Source organism: Salmo salar, chromosome 03 (genome assembly GCF_965601325.2).
Source record: "Salmo salar chromosome 03, fSalSal1, whole genome shotgun sequence".
Classification (NCBI taxonomy): Eukaryota; Metazoa; Chordata; class Actinopteri; order Salmoniformes; family Salmonidae; genus Salmo; species Salmo salar.
The window spans coordinates 41,086,265-41,103,696 of record NC_138293.1 but is presented as its reverse complement, the minus strand read 5'-3'; the positions used below and the strand labels follow the sequence as shown (position 1 = coordinate 41,103,696).

Sequence of the window (17,432 nt, the reverse complement as noted above, 5' to 3'; positions counted from 1 at the left end):
AGAAAAAGGGGTCCAGGCCAATTGGCAAAATATGTATTGTAGCCCAAGGAGTGGCTGATGGGCCTCTTCAGCTAGCCGAGAGATGGGCCTAACACGAGGCTAGTTCCAGGCTCACTGGCACTTACTTCAGGACAGAGACGTTGGCCAGGGGGTAGCCACTCAGATAGCAGATAGCTAGCTGTGATGATCCAGGTGAAAAGGTTGAGAGCTTGCTGTAGGAAACTGGAGATGTGGAGAAAAAGCAGTCCGGTATGCTCTGGGTTGAATCGCGCTGTGCAGACTGGCAGGAGTTGCCCGGGCTAAGGTTAGCCCGGGCAGTGGCTAACTGACTACTAGCTAGTAGCTAGTTAGCTGGCTAGCTTCTGTTGGGGGTTCCGGTTCTAAAGTATAGAAAATAGCAGATCCATACCACATTGGGTGAGGTGGGTTGCTGGAGAGTATGTTGAAACTGAGGTTAAAAATATAAAAAATATATACGAAATATTTACGAACGAAAAAAGATATATACACGGGACACAACAAGACAAAAACAAAGACGTCTGAACTGCTACGCCATCTTGGAATCAATTGTACTGATCGGGTTATTGCTTATGTATGGTCTGGACATACTACTTGTGTACAGTGAGCCAGCAGTGTCTCAAGGAGACCCCGATGTCATCAATTACATCCTGTTCTCCTCTACCTACAACTGTACTTCCAAGCCAGGCTCTCAAAACCTGAGCATATAGCCTCCTATCCCTGAAGTGTTTTCAGATGGGAAAGAACCAAATTGGTTTCAACAGTATGGGGGACGCTCCCCGTAGTCCATAGGAAGTATAGCTTGAGCCTCACTTGGTGAGGTATAGCATCCCTTTCATAGTTGAACAGATTGTTTATACATGTATCACTTTGATCCTGTATGCTCCAGTGTGGTTAACCCCTGAGACTGCATCTCTCACTCTCTCACTCTCTCACTCACTCACTCACTCTCTCTGTCTCTTTCTCAGCTGCCTAGGCTATTTTCAAGCCAAAGTGCTCATCATTCATCCATTATTCACTCTCTTTCACTCTACTGTTTCTGTTTTCACATCCACCATTTAGCCCCAACCCCTGCAGGGGGGCCAACGGTTATTTTAAGAAACTCTCTTCCTTCTATTTTATTACCTGAGTAAAACAGTCCCTCCTTTCCACTCTAACCATTTAATACAGAAAATCCTAGATATGGATCAGCTAGTGCCCAGGGTTCTACTTAAGTGATAATGCCAGAGAAGCTGGTGTTTGGAGGATATATTGACACGGGTGTTGTTAGGCCCGAGACAAAGTCGAGGGCTGGCAAACCGTGCCAATATATCCTCCAAACACCGGCTTCGAGGGCATTATCACTTTTATACAACGGGTTACTAACATATTCAAATAATGATTAACATATTTTCATTAACAACGTTATTTTGATTAATTTATTAATGCTATTTCATCCTTCCACAAGATATAGTCCCGACACAAATATAGGGTCTCTACCCAAGCCGGCTGTTCGTTCATTCTATCGGCTCGGTTCCAACTACGGTTAACTTACAGTCACGTCAAAAAAGAGCAGTCAGAATAACAGCAAAGTAACTGCATTTGCATTTGTTAAAGCTGTTTTCTAGTGACATTTATTTGGATACATCCATAACAATGCGCTAATGAGGTGCGATTTCGCCTGGCTTAGAAGTTGTGCTCACTCGTCAGGACACTGTTGTTCAGAGTAGCTAACACAATCAGTTCAAACTGAAGATGGAAAGACTGCAAACTAGATTACTTTGTTTCGTTTTAGCTTTTTTCAATTTCAATTTCTTTGTATATATCCATAAAAATTATGTCAGCTGAGTCATGATTTCGACGGGCTGAGAAACGCTGACTGTCTGTCTCATCCCGACTCGTTGATTACTATGAGACAGCTGGAGATCTTTGAATATTGAAACAATGTTGCAAATGTCAGGCGTGACAGACAGCAAGGTTTATACAAATCTCCGCTGTTGAAAACTAAATGTTAGTCTAAAAGAAATGTGAGACAATGTCTGGAGGCTTTTTTTTTGTGGAGATCAAGTTTATAAATTGCTTGGCTGGGGTGGATTGAGACAGTGGATTGCGCAGTCAGATGGAACAGAGTAAATAGGCATTTTAAAGTCATAGATTTAGCCGGAGGTAATTTGTGGAATAGACACCTGCTGGAATGCGGTTTTAACCAATCGGCATTTAGGATTAGACCCACCTGTTGTATAACATATGTTGTTTCAGCATATAATATTATATTAGAAGAGTGTACATGTAGCTGTTTAAAACAAAGAGGAGAAACAGAAGAGCTTTGTTGTATTTGCAAGACAAATTCCCTCCCCAATAAAGTTTCTCTATTCTATCATAGTCGATTACATTTAAACCTACACCACTAAATGCAGTCTGGAGGGGAGAGCAGGACGAAGTGGAACATTTTGACTGCAGTCTCTAGCTGTACCCTTTCCCTGCTCTGCTCTGCTGTGTGTCGTGGGCGGTAGGGAAGGGCGTGGAAAATAAGAACTCTATGGAGGCCTTGACTCTGTATCAGTACAGTACATTGTGTGCTTGGTAGGAATAATGGATAACTGAACTGCTTCTCAGTTGGCCACAAGGTGTTGTTGACTCCCTGGATAGGGGCAATGTTCCAACACTATCAGCCGGTCCCAATTCGCCCCCTAGCCCTTCCCCTTGGCCATATCCATATTTTGCAGATCTGTAAAGTGTTAGCAATATGATTGAAGCTACACCACTGCACTACTTATACCTATCCAGATGCTTCAGATCTGTAAACGTCAAAGGGTTATGGCCAAGGGGAGGGAGTATGGAGTGAAGTGGGAATTGCTGGCTTCCTTTCCTTGTGACATTTCTTTCCACTAACAGACAGGTGAAAGGGTTGTAGAGGTCTCTATGACTGTCTCTTCAGCTGTCAACGCAATTCAAATAAGAATTCAACAAGGAGAGGAGGCAAGGAAAGGAGGCTATTCAAAAGTACTGGGACTTGGCCAGACCGTTAGGACGTGGCCTTTAGTTGCTTTTTTCCTGGACATTTTCTGTTGACTACACAACCCTCACTGCAAGAAATTGCTGAGATTGTACCAAAAACAAACCGCAATATTTCGAATTGACTGGAGAACACTTACTGTAATACAAAGTGAGTGGAATACTGCACCTCTGCGCCTTTAAATTATTGGCGCCATCTCATAGACATGCATAAAAATGAATTCTGCTCCACAGTATTGTTTTTTTGTTGTTGCATAATGTGTGTGTGCGTGTGTGTGTGTCTCTGTGGATTCAGATTCAGATTTGTGAAATGGCATATTTTAATTGCCTCTCATTAAAGGAAAACACCCCAAAACTGTTGGTATTTGTTTCATTAGTCCGTTGTTGACATAGTCACAAAGTTGTGCTTGTCAGCAAATTGTCAAGATATGTAACTTATAAAAAATACAGAAATCATCCCCGTATGATGCATTTTGCAAAATACATCATACGGGGATGATTTCTATATCTTGAAAACTTGATTGCTGACAAGCGAAACATTTTGGGACAATGTCAACAATACCAAAAGTTTTTGGGTGGAATTTTCCTTTCACTGATCTCACTGATTAGGCCTCACAGGACTCCACAATATCTCTCTCTCTCTCTCTCCCTCTTTGTTTCTTTCTTTCTTTCTTTCTTTCTCTTTCTTTCCCTCTCTCTAACCTATCTTTGTCTTTCTCTCTTTCTATCTCACTTTCTTTCTCTCTTTCTTTCTACCTCTTTCTTTCTTCCTCTCTCCTTCTTTCTTTTTTCTTTCTCCCTCTCTCAATCCCTCTCTTTCTCTCCCTCTCTGTCTCTAACCCTCTTTCACTCCCTCTCTCCCCCTTTCTCATCCCCCTAATTATCCTTCTCGTCCTCTCTATCTATCTCCCTCTCTTTATCTCCTGAGTCCTCATTTATACAACTTCCTCTCCTTGTCTCCTTTGTCCCCAATTCTCAATTTTCTGCCCTCTCTATCTCCTACCCTCCTCTCGGTCTCGCTCTACCTGTGCTTTTTTGTCTCTTACTTTGAGTCACCAACTTCCTCCATTCCTTCTCCTTTCCACCCCAAATGGGTAACTTCTGTCTTTCATCCATATTTAAAATATTTTCTGTTTAATTTCTCTGTCTTTCTGCAGAATGACACCTGGTCGGAGCTATATTCATTTGCAGTGTTCAAGGCGATGAGCCACATGCTGTGTATCGGCTACGGTCGGCAGGCCCCGGAGAGCCTGTCTGATATCTGGCTCACCATGCTCAGTATGATCGTCGGGGCCACCTGCTATGCTGTGTTCATAGGCCATGCCACAGCACTCATCCAGTCCCTGGACTCGTCCCGACGACAGTACCAGGAGAAGGTAAGGAGCCTCTCCCTTCATCATCCTCCCGCTAACGCTCAATTCTGTTATAACTATGGTGATGATCATGTGGCCTGAATGGTGCAGTGAAATTATAGCTTCCTTTCCTGTGTATTAATACATGAATGAATGAATGAATGAATGAATGAATGAATGAATAATGAATGAATGAATAAATGAACTGCCATTACTCCTTTACTGCTAGACTATTCTTTCTCTTCATATTACTTCTGATATAAATAATTATACACTTATTATTAGCTATGTAACAATTACATAGTAAAATGTAGTGATCATTAATAAAGTAATACTTACTTTATTTTATTATTGAACCACTAAGGACCATTTGGTTTTACCTAGTAGGTAGTAAGGTCATCGCAATAGAAACTTTCTCCATTTGAAAAAATATATAATTTTCTATATCATTCTTATTAGTGGTTATGAATTGACCATGTTAAATTTGACTGCACAATTTTATTTGTTCCTAGTTAGCCTATATATTTGAGGGTTTGTTAAGAAGAGAGAGGAGAGAGAGAAAAAGAGAGGAGATATTGCGTGTTTCTCCGTTCTCCTTGCAAGCCATGATAGTTTTTTTCCCTTCACAAAACACGGCCTTTGAGGACCGGGCCAAACCAAAAGCATAATTGGCGGTGGGGGGGGGGGATCCAATTATAAAATTAGGAATTGAGTGGTGTAAAGCCACAAAATAATTTCCAATCAATTAAATTAATGTTGTGTGTCTCAGTCAACCCATTTCAACCTCATTGAACACTTATGGGACATTCTGGAGCGGCTCCTGAGACAGCGTTTTCCCCCACCATCAACTAAACACCAAATTATGGATTTTCTTGCGGAAGAATGATGTCACATCCCTCCAATAGAGTTCAAGTGTGGAGCAATTTCATTGCAAACAGAAATTGTATTTGGATTTTATAATTTATCATTTGTATTAGGATATTGCATTTGAATAAAAAATGTTAAATGTTTAATGCACAAATAAAACTTGTATTTCATGATTTTAAACAGAATTCGATGAGTATTACATTCAGTTTTAAAATAAAATGTAAATTTGATTGAATATTCAAATTCAATATTTGATATATTCAGTTTCAATATGTTAGATATTGCATTTATTGTCAAGTTTAGAAACCATAATTTCAAGTTAATCAAAGTTTCAAATATTCAACTTCTCAGATGCATTCAGATTCAGTTTTTAAATTAATTTCTCAGAATTCAGATTAAAAACCAGAAACAACATCCTGGGCCTGGTTTCCAAGAGCATCCTAAATTAGACTAAGTTAATCGTTAGAACCTTTGTAGGAGCATCGTTAAATCTCAGAGCTGTTTCCCAAAACCATTATTAAAGTTGCACTTGAAAATGCTCTGAATCTAACGGCTCCCTCAGACCACTCAAAAGAACAGCTAAGTGCGTTGTTTTTTTGGAGCTGATCCGTTGTCAGTATTGTGAAATAATTACAATGTAAAGGAAAGATTTGAATGAAGAAATCTGATCCGAGAGCAGCGCTTCCTTTCTTTCGATCCTATCAGTATCGACACATGCTCCAACTATGCACTTAGTGACAGTTCTCTCTGCGTGGTGTTTTTGGGAAACGCATGTTACAACTTCGGACGTTGTAGGAAATATGCATTATTAAAATACTCAAAAGCCTAAGTTCCATCGCTATCGGGAAACCGTGCCCTGCTACTTTGCCAGCCAGGAAAGGTAGAGGGGAACAGATAGATTCAAGCACTCTCTCCAGAAGCTTCTGGCGGTTTCTGAAGTCAATGTGGCATGTTTAATATTTTTTTCCTATGAATTTGGCTCTGGCGTTTGAACAACTTTGGCTATAAGCTATTATGACCGCATTCCTGAAAGCTAAGACTCTGGAGCATGGATTTGCGTTCTGTTCCCCTCTATGGTGATCATAGGTCGCGATAGAAGAGTGTCACATTAAACGCAATTTGGGCCCCATTAGAATATAGAATAGCCTTGTCATAGCCCTTCTAAAGATAGCCTACTTAGACAAAGCCCATCAGGATTAGACCAGGAAGCTAAAACAAGTCTTCAAGTCTCCAGCAAGGTTCATCGAACCACTTTGGTTTCATTTCACCCACCTTTGACCTCATACTCAGAGATCACGGAGTCAATATACTGTAAGTGACTTGGTTCAAAATGAGGCCTACTGCACAACAACAACACTTTCTGTGGCAAACAGAAGCAGAAGGATCTGTGCACCCCATTTAAGTGCAACAGAGGCTGTTTGGTGACCCATCCATGTGATGAGTAGCCTCGTAATTACCAGACTGATTACCACGTATAGCGAACCATTCATGTAAGCTCGCGGGATCAGGCGGCTCGTAAGGCTATGTGATGAGCAACCTTTGCTGAGACATGAAGACATATTTTAGTTTGACTGATGGGGTTCTAAACCAGGTCTCCTGTGCACCAGACAATTAATCAGGTCTCAGTCAAGTTACTCATCACACAAGCGTGTTCATTGAACCAGATGTGTTACACTTCACCCACCTTTGACCTCCTCTTTGAAGAGACCCATCCAAGTCACAGGACCAATGCCTAGGGTTTAGCTCAACAGGCTAAGACAGTCTTAACCCAGTCAGTCACATTTAACAATTTGCCCAAATTGCCAGATTGCCAATTCGCCCCTGCCTGAAACTAGACCACAGTGGCTTGCGAAAGTATTCACCCCCCTTGGCCTTTTTCCTATGTTGTTGCCTTACAAACTGGAATTAAAATACATGTATTTCAAGGCCTACCTTCAAACTCAGTGCCTCTTTGCTTGACATCATGGGAAAATCTAAAGAAAGCAGCCAAGACCTCAGAAAAAAATTGTAGACCTACACAAGTCTGGTTCATCCTTGGGAGCAATTTCCAAATGCCTGAAGGTACCACATTCATCTGTACAAACAATAGTACGGAAGTATAAACACCATGGGACCACGCAGACGTCATATCGCTCAGGAAAGAGACACGTTCTGTCTCCTAGAGATGAACGTACTTTGGTGCAAAAAGTGCAAATCAACCCCAGAACAACAGCAAAGGACCTTGTGAAGATGCTGGAGGAAACAGGTACAAAAGTATCTATATCCACAGTAAAACGAGTCCTATATCGACATAACCTGAAAGGCCACTGAGCAAGGAAGAAGCCACTGCTCCAAAACTGCCATAAAGTCAGACTAAGGTTTGCAACTACACATGGGGACAAAGCTCATACTTTTCGGAGAAATGTCCTCTGGTCTGATGAAATAAAAATAGAACTGTTTAGCCATAATGACCATCATTATGTTTGGAGGAAAAAGGGGGAGGCTTGCAAGCTGAATAACACATCCCAAACGTGAAGCACGGGGGTGTTGTGGGGGTGTTTTGCTGCAGTGGTGCACTTCACAAAATAGATGGCATCATGAGGCAGGAAAATTATGTGGATATATTGAAGCAACATCTCAAGACATCAGTCAGGAAGTTAAAGCTTGGCTGCAAATGGGTCTTCAAAATGGACAATGACCCCAAGCATACTTCCAAAGTTGTGGCAAAATGGCTTTAAGGACAACAAAGTCAAGGTATTGGAGTGGCCATTACAAAGCCCTGACCTCAAGCCTATAGAAAATCTGTGGGCAGAACTGGAAACGAGTGTGCGTGCAAGGAGGCCTACAAACGTGATTCAGTTACACCAGCTCTGTCTGGAGGAATGGGCCATAATTCACCCAACTGATTGTGGGAAGCTTGTGGAAGGCTACCCAAAATGTTTGGCCAAAGTTAAACAATTTAAAGGCAATGCTACCAAATACTAATTGAGTGTATGTAAACTTCTGACCCACTGGGAATGTGATGAAAGAAATAAAAGCTGAAAGAAATCATTATCTCTACTAATTATTCAAACATTTCACATTCTTAAAATAAAGTGGTGATCCTAACTGACCTAAGACAGGGAATTTTTACTAGGATTAAATGTCAGGAATTGTGAAAAACTGAGTTTAAATGTATTTGGCTAAGGTGTATGTAAACTTCTGACATCAACTGTAAATGTTTCCCCTTAAACCACTTAAGTGTTACTTTAGCAGTATGCTTAGGGTCACTGTCCTCCTGGAAGGTGAAGCTCTGTCCCAGTCTCAAATCTCTGGAAGACTGAAACAGGTTTCCCTCAAGAATTTCCCTGTATTTAGTGCCATCTATCATTCCTTCAATTCTGACTTGTTTCTCAGTCCCTGCCGATGAAAAACATCCCCACAGCATGATGCTGCCACCACCATGCTTAACTGTGGTGATGTTGTTCTCGAGGTGATGAGAGGTGTTGGGTTTGCGCCAGACATAGCGTTTTTCTTGATGGCCAAAAAGCTACATTTTAGTCTCATCTGACCAGAGTACTTTCTTCCATATGTTTGGGGAGTCTTTCACATGCCTTTTGGCAAACACCAAACGTGTTTGCTTATTTTTTTTCTTTAAGCAATGGCTTTTTTCTGGCTACTCTTCCGTAAAGCCCAGGTCTGTTAAAGCCCAGGTCTGTGGAGTGTATGGATTAAAATGGTCCTTTGGACAGATACTCCGATCTCCGCTGTGGAGTTTTGCAGCTCCTTCAGGATTATCTTTGGTCTCTTTGTTGCCTCTCTGATTAATGCCCTCCTTGCCTGGTCCATAAGTTTTGGTGGGCGGCCCTCTCTTGGCAGGTTTGTTGTGGTGCCATATTCTTTCAATTTTTTAATAATGGATTCAATGATGCTCCGTGGGATGATCAAAGTTTCGGATATTTTTTTTATAACCCAACCCGGATCTGTACTTCTCCACAACTTTGTCCCTGACCTGTTAGGAGAGCTCCTTGGTCTTCATGGTGCCGCTTGCTTGGTGGTGCCCCTTACTTAGTGGCGTTGCAGACTCTGGGGCCTTTCAGAACAGGTGTGTATATATACTGAGATCATGTGACACTTAGATTACACACAGGTGAACGCACCACTTTTCAGGTTTAATTTTAAAAAAGAAATTTGAAACAAGTTATTTTTTTGATTTCACTTCCCCAATTTGGACTATTTTGTTTGGACTATCCATTACATGAAATAAAAATAACAATCAATTTAAATTACAGGTATGTAATGCAATAAAATAGGCAAAATGCCAAGGGGGATGAATACTATTGCAAGGCACTGTATGTCTAACACAGGTCAAACTTTTGGCCTGGTGGGAGATCTGTCAACGTGCCCTTGAGCAGGGCATTGACCCTGGATGCTTCTGTGTGTCGCTCTGAATGGGAGTCTGTTGGATGACTGGTATGATGTAGTTGTTGAGCGGCTTCACTGCAAGAATATTGTATGTTTCAGATATTCAATAATAAAACACAGGTCAAACTAACACATCTTCAGGTCTCAGGCAAGGTTTTCATTACATAAGCATGGATCACCAAACCATGCAAGTAACTTTGCTGGATCTCGAAGACTTACACCGAGTGTACAAAACATTAGGAACAACCGCTCTGTCCATGACGTAGACTGTCCAGGGGAATCCAGGTGAAAGCTATGATCCCTTATTGATGTCACCTGTTAAATCCACTTCAATCAATGTAGATGACAGGTTAAAGAAGGATTTTTTAAGCCTTGAGACAATTGAGACATGGATTGTGTATGTGTGCCATTCAGAGGTGACAAAAGATTTAAGTGCCTTTGAACGGGATACGGTAGTAGGTGCGAGGCGCACCGGTTTGAGTGCGTCAGGAACTGCAACTCTGCTGGGTTTTTCGCGCTCAACAGTTTCCCATGTGTATCAAGAATGGTCCACCACCCAAAGGACTTCCAGCCAATGGCAGGCCAGTTGTCGAAAATGGGTCATTGATGAAAGAGGACAAAGGAGGCTGACAGGAATTGTGCAGTGCAACAGAAGGGCTACAGTTCAGTACAACATTGGTGCCCAAAGACCCATAAAATACCCATAAAAGAATGGGGTATGGCAACTGAGGACCTTACAGAGATCCACTTCATTCAGCAAAAAACAAGAAACTGTGGTTGCAGTGGGCTAAGGAACAAAAATACTGGACACTGGAGAATTGGAAAAATATTGCCTGGTCTGACGAATCCTGGTTCCTGCTGTTTCACGCTGATGGGAGGTCTAGAGTATGGAGAAAACCACATGAGTACATGCATCCATCATGCCGCATGTCAGCATTGTAGGCGTGCGATGGTGTGGGGTGTGTTTTCATGGCACACAATGGGCCTCTTGATAAAAGTGGAGCAACGTTTGTATGCCACAGGATATCCGAACAATCAGGTGCATCCCTTCGTTGAAGCAGTGTATCCATGTGTGAATGGATTTTTTCAGCAGGATAATGCCCCAGGCCACAAAGCTAGGATAGTCCAGGAATAGTTCCACGAACATGACAGTGAATTCAGCTTACTGCAGTGGCCTGCCCAGTCACCAGATCTCAATCTAATTGAGCATCTGTGGGATGAGATGGAACTAGCTATTTGGAGTAGAGATCCACTACCAGGCAACTAGTTCCAACTGTGGGAAGCATTGGAGTCAACATGGGCCAACAGCCCTGTGGAACGCTTTCGCCACCTTGTAGAGTCCATGCCATGACAAATTGAGGCTGTTCTGAGGGCAAAAGGGGGTGTAACTCAATATTAGGAAGATGTTCCTAATGTTTTGTACACTCAGTGTATATTACTGTAGCAGATGGGGATCTCTGAAACTCACTCCTCAGCCTGAAGTGTTGCTCCTTACACAATTGAAGAAGGCCTTTTTTGGAATGCTTCAGGAGGGTGGTCACGTGAGTTTGAGGCAGAAGTCCTGGGTTCAAGTCAACATATGAACTCAGTGGGAAGTGGCTAAGCAGGCAGCGTGTCGTCCTTTACATGAACTTCTTGAACTTATCCCTATAGGCTTTAGCTAAGTGGGCTAACACAGTCTTGTGACATGCAGGAGACCTGGTTCGAACCCAGTCAGTCACAAGAGCAAGATTAAATACGTAAAGGCTATCCTTAGAAGGGCTATGACAGGGCATTTCAACTGTATTCTTATCGGGACCACATTTTTGTTTTTGTGACACTCCCTTCTAACGCGGTCTGTGATCATCACATCCATGCTCCAGAGAGTCTTAGTTTGTAGGAATGGGGTCATAATAGCTCATAACCAAAACGGTTCAAATGCTAGAGCCAAATAAATGTTACATGCCACATTGGCTTCAGAAACCGCCGGAAGTTTCTGTTTACCACAGTGTTTGAGTCTATCTGTTCTTCTCTACCTTTCCTGGCTGGCAAAGTACCTGGGCCCGGTTTCCCAAAAGCAGCGTAAGGCTAAGTTCAGCGTTAGAACCTTCGAAGGAACAACGTTAAATCTCAGAGAAGGAGATTCCCCTGAACAGTGTCCATGACGTGGCAATTCCTCTAGTGGAATGTGCCCAGACACCCAGGGGAGATTGCGATCCCCGACAACTGCATGCCTTGACAGTAGCCTCTACCCAGTGGAAGAGGCTTTGTTTGGACAAAGCCCTACCCCGAGCAGGGTTGGCAAAGCAAACAAACAGTTCGTCACAACTCCTAGTCCTGTCCATGTAATGAGCAGGGTGTGCACCGGACACAACGTGTTAAGGCCCCGCTGCTCTGGAGAAGAGAATGTTGGAGGGTGGAAGGGAAAGAAGTCAGGCTTGACTACTGTAAGTCATGGGAATGACCTTAGGAATGAGTGTGGCGTTAGGACATATCATAACCTTGGAGTAGTCGGGGGCAAACTGAGTGCATGAAGGATGAACCAAGAGCGCATGAAGGTCGCTAACGCGCTTGGCCATGGCCAAGGCAAGCAACAGGTTCATCTTATAAGACTGTCTTAAGATCCACTGTCTTCAGGGGTTCAAAAGTGATTGCCTGTAAGCATATCCAGAACCAGTTGTTACGCGGAGTGGAACAGGGGAACCCAAGAGCCAACGACGAGGAGACTGGGATGAAGTAACCAAGGTATTTATTGAAACACCCCCGGGGGGAGATGGAGTGCAGGTCAGGGGAAGCTCGGACAGGTTGCTGGAAACCAGGTACGGGGCTGAGGCTGGAGCGAGAGGGGGTGAGACAGGGAGGAGAATCCAAGGGAGTTGTAGAATGGGGAATCCAGGACAGAGTAGCAGGATGACGATACGTGGGACTAGAGACAGAGACCAGAGTCAGAGCGGGCAGAACTGTAGTGGAGAGGAAAACAGCATCAGGCAAGGAAAACAGGGACAACAGGATAACAGGATCTGAATAGTAACAAACGGCTAGAAACTTAGACTGACTGAGCAGATTACGATCTGGCAGCGTGGAAGTGGCAGGGCTGAGTATTTGTAGAGGTCTTGATTATGGAACAGGTTGCAGCTGGTGGGGATCTGCTCTGACTGCAGCACACCTGTCTCCGCCCACACAATCACACACACACACAGAGAGAGAGAGAGGGAGAGAGTACTGGGGGAGTGGCGGCAGGTCAAGGAGACACAGGATGAGCAGTAGAGGGTGTTGCAGGAGCAGATGTGACACCAGTGCCAAGTCCCATGATGGGGAAAGGGGCTTTGCAACCTGACAGAGACGGCATGCTCCCGTCATAAAACGATGAACCAGGGGGTGAGCCCTGATCGTCGTTTCACCTAGTCCTACATGGCATTCTGATATTGCCGCCAAGTAGATGTTAACGGTGGAAAAAGCCTTGCCCTTGTCGAGTAATTCCTATAGGAAGGAGAGAACGGCAGGGATGGAACACTGAAAGGGGACCAACTCGTGTCTCTCACACCACCTCTCGAGTACCCTCCACTTCAAGTCTTAAAATCCTCTTGTAGAAGGGCTCTGGCGCTCTGAGTTGTGGCAACCACGTTTGGAGGCAAGCCCACAAAGTCTAAGTTGGACTTCTCATGGGCCAGGACCAGAGATCCATCAGCTCGGGATGAGGGTGGAGTATTTCACCTTGTGTTTGGGATAGCAGATCCTTGCGCTGAGGGAGGCACAATGGTTGTGCATACAGGGGAGTTACAATCTCCACCAGCCATGGCTTCTCAGACCAATACGGGGCTATCAGGATGAGGGATAGACCGTTTGTTCTTAATCTGTCCAGAGTAGGGGGGATCAGGTTCGAAGGGAGCAGTAGGGAAAAATTGTCATACTTGAGTAAAAGTAAAGATACTTAATAGAAAATCACCCAGTAAAATATGAGTAAAAGTCTGAAAGTATTTGGTTTTAAATATACTTAAGTATCAAAAATAAATGTAATTGCTAAAATATACTTATGTATTTAAAGTAAAAGTAAAAGTATAAATCATTTCATATTCCCTATATTAAGCAAACCAGATGGTACAATTTTCTTGTTTTTTTTATTTAAGGAAAGCCAGGGGAACACACCAACACTCAGACATAATTTACAAATGAAGCATTTGTGTTTAGTGAGTCCGCCAGATCAGAGGCAATAGGGATGACCAGGGATGTTCTGTTGATACTTGCATGAATTTGACAATTTTCCTGTCCTGCTAAATGTAACAAGTACTTTTGGGTGTCAGGAGAAATGTATGGAGTAAAAAGTACATTATTTTCTTTAGGAATGTAGTGATGTAAAAAGTTGTAAAAATATCAATAGTAAAGTAAAGTACAGATACCCAAAAATCTACTTAAGTAGTACTTTAAAGTATTTTACTTAAGTACTTTACACCACTGCACGGGAAGGAAGGCGTACAGAAGCATGCCTTGCCACTTGTGGGCCAGCGCATCCACGCCTAGAGGAGCGTTGTGATCCCGCATTGCACAGAACAAGCTGTACAGATCGACGGCAGCCCTGCCGTAATACCCCGACACGTCCACGATGACTTCAGGTTGAAGTCGCCACACCCCTCGTAGGGGGTTCCCCCGCGACAGTAAATCCTCACCCGAGTTTAGTCTGCCTAGCATGTGTTATTGAGAGACAACATATGTTTGCTGCTCCATAGCAACATCTTTCTCGCAAGAGAGTGAAGTTGACGGGAGCGCATTCCTCCTTGGCGGCTGATATACGCCACCGTAGATGTATTGTCTAGCCTGACCTGCCCCACATCCGTGTAGTGACGCATCCGTCATCACTACTTTGCTCGTGAAGACTTTCCCAGTAGGGCAGCCCTGTGTCAAGAGGGATCAATCAAATGTATTTATGAAGCCCTTTCTACATTAGCAGATGTCACAGAGTGCTTATACAGAAACCCAGCCTAAATCCCCAAAGAGCAGGCAGATGCAGAAGCATAGTGGCTTGGAAAAACTCCCTAGAAAGGCAGGAACCTGGGAAGAAACCTAGAGAGAAACCAGGCTTTGAGGAGTGTCCAGTCCTCTCCTGGCTGTGTCGTGTGGAGATTCTAAGAGTACATGGCCATTAAGGCCAGATCGTTCTTCAAGATGTTCAAACGTTCATAGATGACCAGCAGGGTAAAATAGTAATCACAGTGGTTGTAGAGGGTGCAACAGGTCAGCACCTCAGGCGTAAATGTCAATTGGCTTTTTATAGCCAAGCATTCAGAGGTTGAGACAGCAGGTGCGGTAGAGAGGGAGAGAAAGGGATGGACAGAGAGAGAGAGGGAAAGAGAGGGTCGAAAACAGCAAGCCGGGACAAGGTAGCACGTCCGGTGAACATGTCAGGGTTCCATAGCCACAGGCAGAACAGTTGAAACTGGAGCAGCAGCACGACCAGGTGGACTGGGGACGGGAGTCATCAGGATGGGTCTTTACTGTGCCGATAGGCACTTTGCAAAGAGAAGCGCACGCCTGTGCCGGTGGAGAGATGGGTCCAAGCAGAGTGAGGTCACCCAACGCAGGAAGTTTCATGAGGAGGAGACAAAGTGGAACTACTGCAATCATGGAGGCCATGAGCCAAAGAATACTCAGACCCATCTAGTACATGACTGATGTTGCTGGGCGAAACCCTGATGGGCAGTGGCGGAAAAAACATTGCTCTCTCCAAAGTGAGGGCTGCTTGACAGGCTACAGAGTCCAGAGACAATCGGCAAAATATTTTTTGCTTGATTGGTAAGAGCAAGTTTATGGAACAATTCATCCTGAAGCCCAGAGCGAGCAGGTGCGACAACAGCTGGGCTGTGTGCTTCACTACCTGAGCCTGAGTATCCACACAGATCAACCATAGTTGATGTGCGCCAAGACTCTTAAGGCTCTCTTCGGCACAAAGGGACAGACCGAATGGTAAGGTGAGATATTCGTAGGCTATGCCCTTGAAGGTGAACCTCAGATATCTCCTATGTGCAGGATAAACTCTGATGTGGAAATAAGCATCCTTCAGGTCTACTGTGGTGAACCACTCCTGCCCTACCTCTTCAGTCTGGCAGAGTAGCACAAACTCAGCAGAGGGGAGAAATTATTTTTCAGGGGCGTAATCCATCTCCTGGTCAGATCGTGCCACCTTATGCGGCGAGAGACATACCGTCATCCTCACATCCTCACTTCCCATGAAAAATGGGGGTCCTCCGAATCAGGCTGCAGCGCAGGCGGAGGGGATGCCTGAGTAGCTTCTCCCTCCTCTGGGACTTTGTTGTCAATGGAATCATCCTCAAGCAAGGATGAGGCCTGGGAAATACTTTCCATGTACTTCACTCTATGTCTAAGGACACCGGAGTCCAGCTGAGCGCAATGTAGACAACTAGCGGGTGATGATAACCAGCGAGCCGAGCCATCACGTGAAATACCAAGTGCTGAATCGGTGTGTAAACCAAGCAACTCGAGAGAACGCACAGTTAGATTATCTTTCACACGAGAATGTAAAAGGGATGGTGCTTCAATGGTGGGGTAATACACTGTGAAGAAACAGCACCGCTCATGTTAGCCAAACAAACTGCATCTGAGTTTAGCCCAGAGGTTGCTAGCTAAAACACCTGTGATGCTGTTAGCCCACTAGCTGGCTAAGACACTAGAAAGTTCAGCTAGCTACAGTTAAAGTTGGAAGTTTACATACACTTAGGTTGGAGTCATTAAAACAAATTTTTCAACCACTCCACAAATGTATTGTTAACAAACTATAGGTTTGGCAAGTTGGTTAGGACATCTACTTTGTGCATGACATAAGTAATTTTTCCAACAATGGTTAACAGACAGATTATTTAATTTATCATTCACTGTATCACAATTTCAGTGGGTCAGAAGTTTACATACACTAAGTTGACTGTGCCGTTAAACAGCTTGGAAAATTCCAGAAAATGATGTCATGGCTTTAGAAGCTTCTGATAGGCTAATTGACATCTTTTGAGTTAATTGGAGGTGTACCTGTGGATGTATTTCAAGGCCTACCTTCAAACTCAATGTCTCTTTGCTTGACATCATAGGAAAATCAAAAGAAATCAGCCAAGACTCAGAAAAAAAATTGTAGACCTCCACAAGTCTGGTTCATCCTTGGGAACAATTTCCAAATGCCTGAAGGTACCACGTTCATCTGTACAAACAATAGTACACAAGTATAAACACCATGGGACCACAAAGCCATCATACCGCTCAGGAAGGAGACGCATTCTGTCTCCTAGAGATGAACGTACTTTGGTGCGAAAAGTGCAAATCAATCCCAGAACAACAGCAAAGGACCTTGTGAAGATGCTGGAGGAAACAGGTACAAAAGTATCTATATCCACAGTAAAACGAGTCCGATATCGACATAACCTGAAAGGCCGCTCAGCCAGGAAGAAGCCACTGCTCCAAAACCACCATTAAAAAAAGCCAGACTACGGTTTGCAATTCCACATGGGGACAAAGATCGTACTTTTTGGAGAAATGTCCTCTGGTCTGATGAAATAAAAATAGAATTGTTTGGCCATAATGACCATCGTTATGTTTGGAGGAAAAATGGGGAGGCTTGCAAGCCAAAGAACACCATCCCAACCGTGAAGCACGGGGGTGGCAGCATCATGTTGTGGGGGTGCTTTGCTGCAGGAGGGTCTGGTGCACTTCACAAAATAGATGGTATCATGAGAAGGAAAATTATGTTGATATATTGAAGCAACATCTCAAGACATCTGTCAGGGAGTTAAAGCTTGGTCGCAAATGGGTCTTCCAAATGGACAAGAACCCCAAGCATACTTC

General features: G+C 43.7%; 1 protein-coding gene across 1 annotated transcript in view; it reads left to right on the top strand.

The window, feature by feature from the left end:
- Window positions 1-17,432, top strand: part of LOC106599981 (potassium/sodium hyperpolarization-activated cyclic nucleotide-gated channel 1-like) — a 74,575-nt gene that overhangs the window by 31,242 nt on the left and 25,901 nt on the right. Inside the window, exon 4 of the mRNA XM_014191309.3 lies at window positions 4,170-4,388. Coding sequence (XP_014046784.2) covers window positions 4,170-4,388 — 219 coding nt within the window. The remainder of the gene's footprint in view (window positions 1-4,169; window positions 4,389-17,432) is intronic.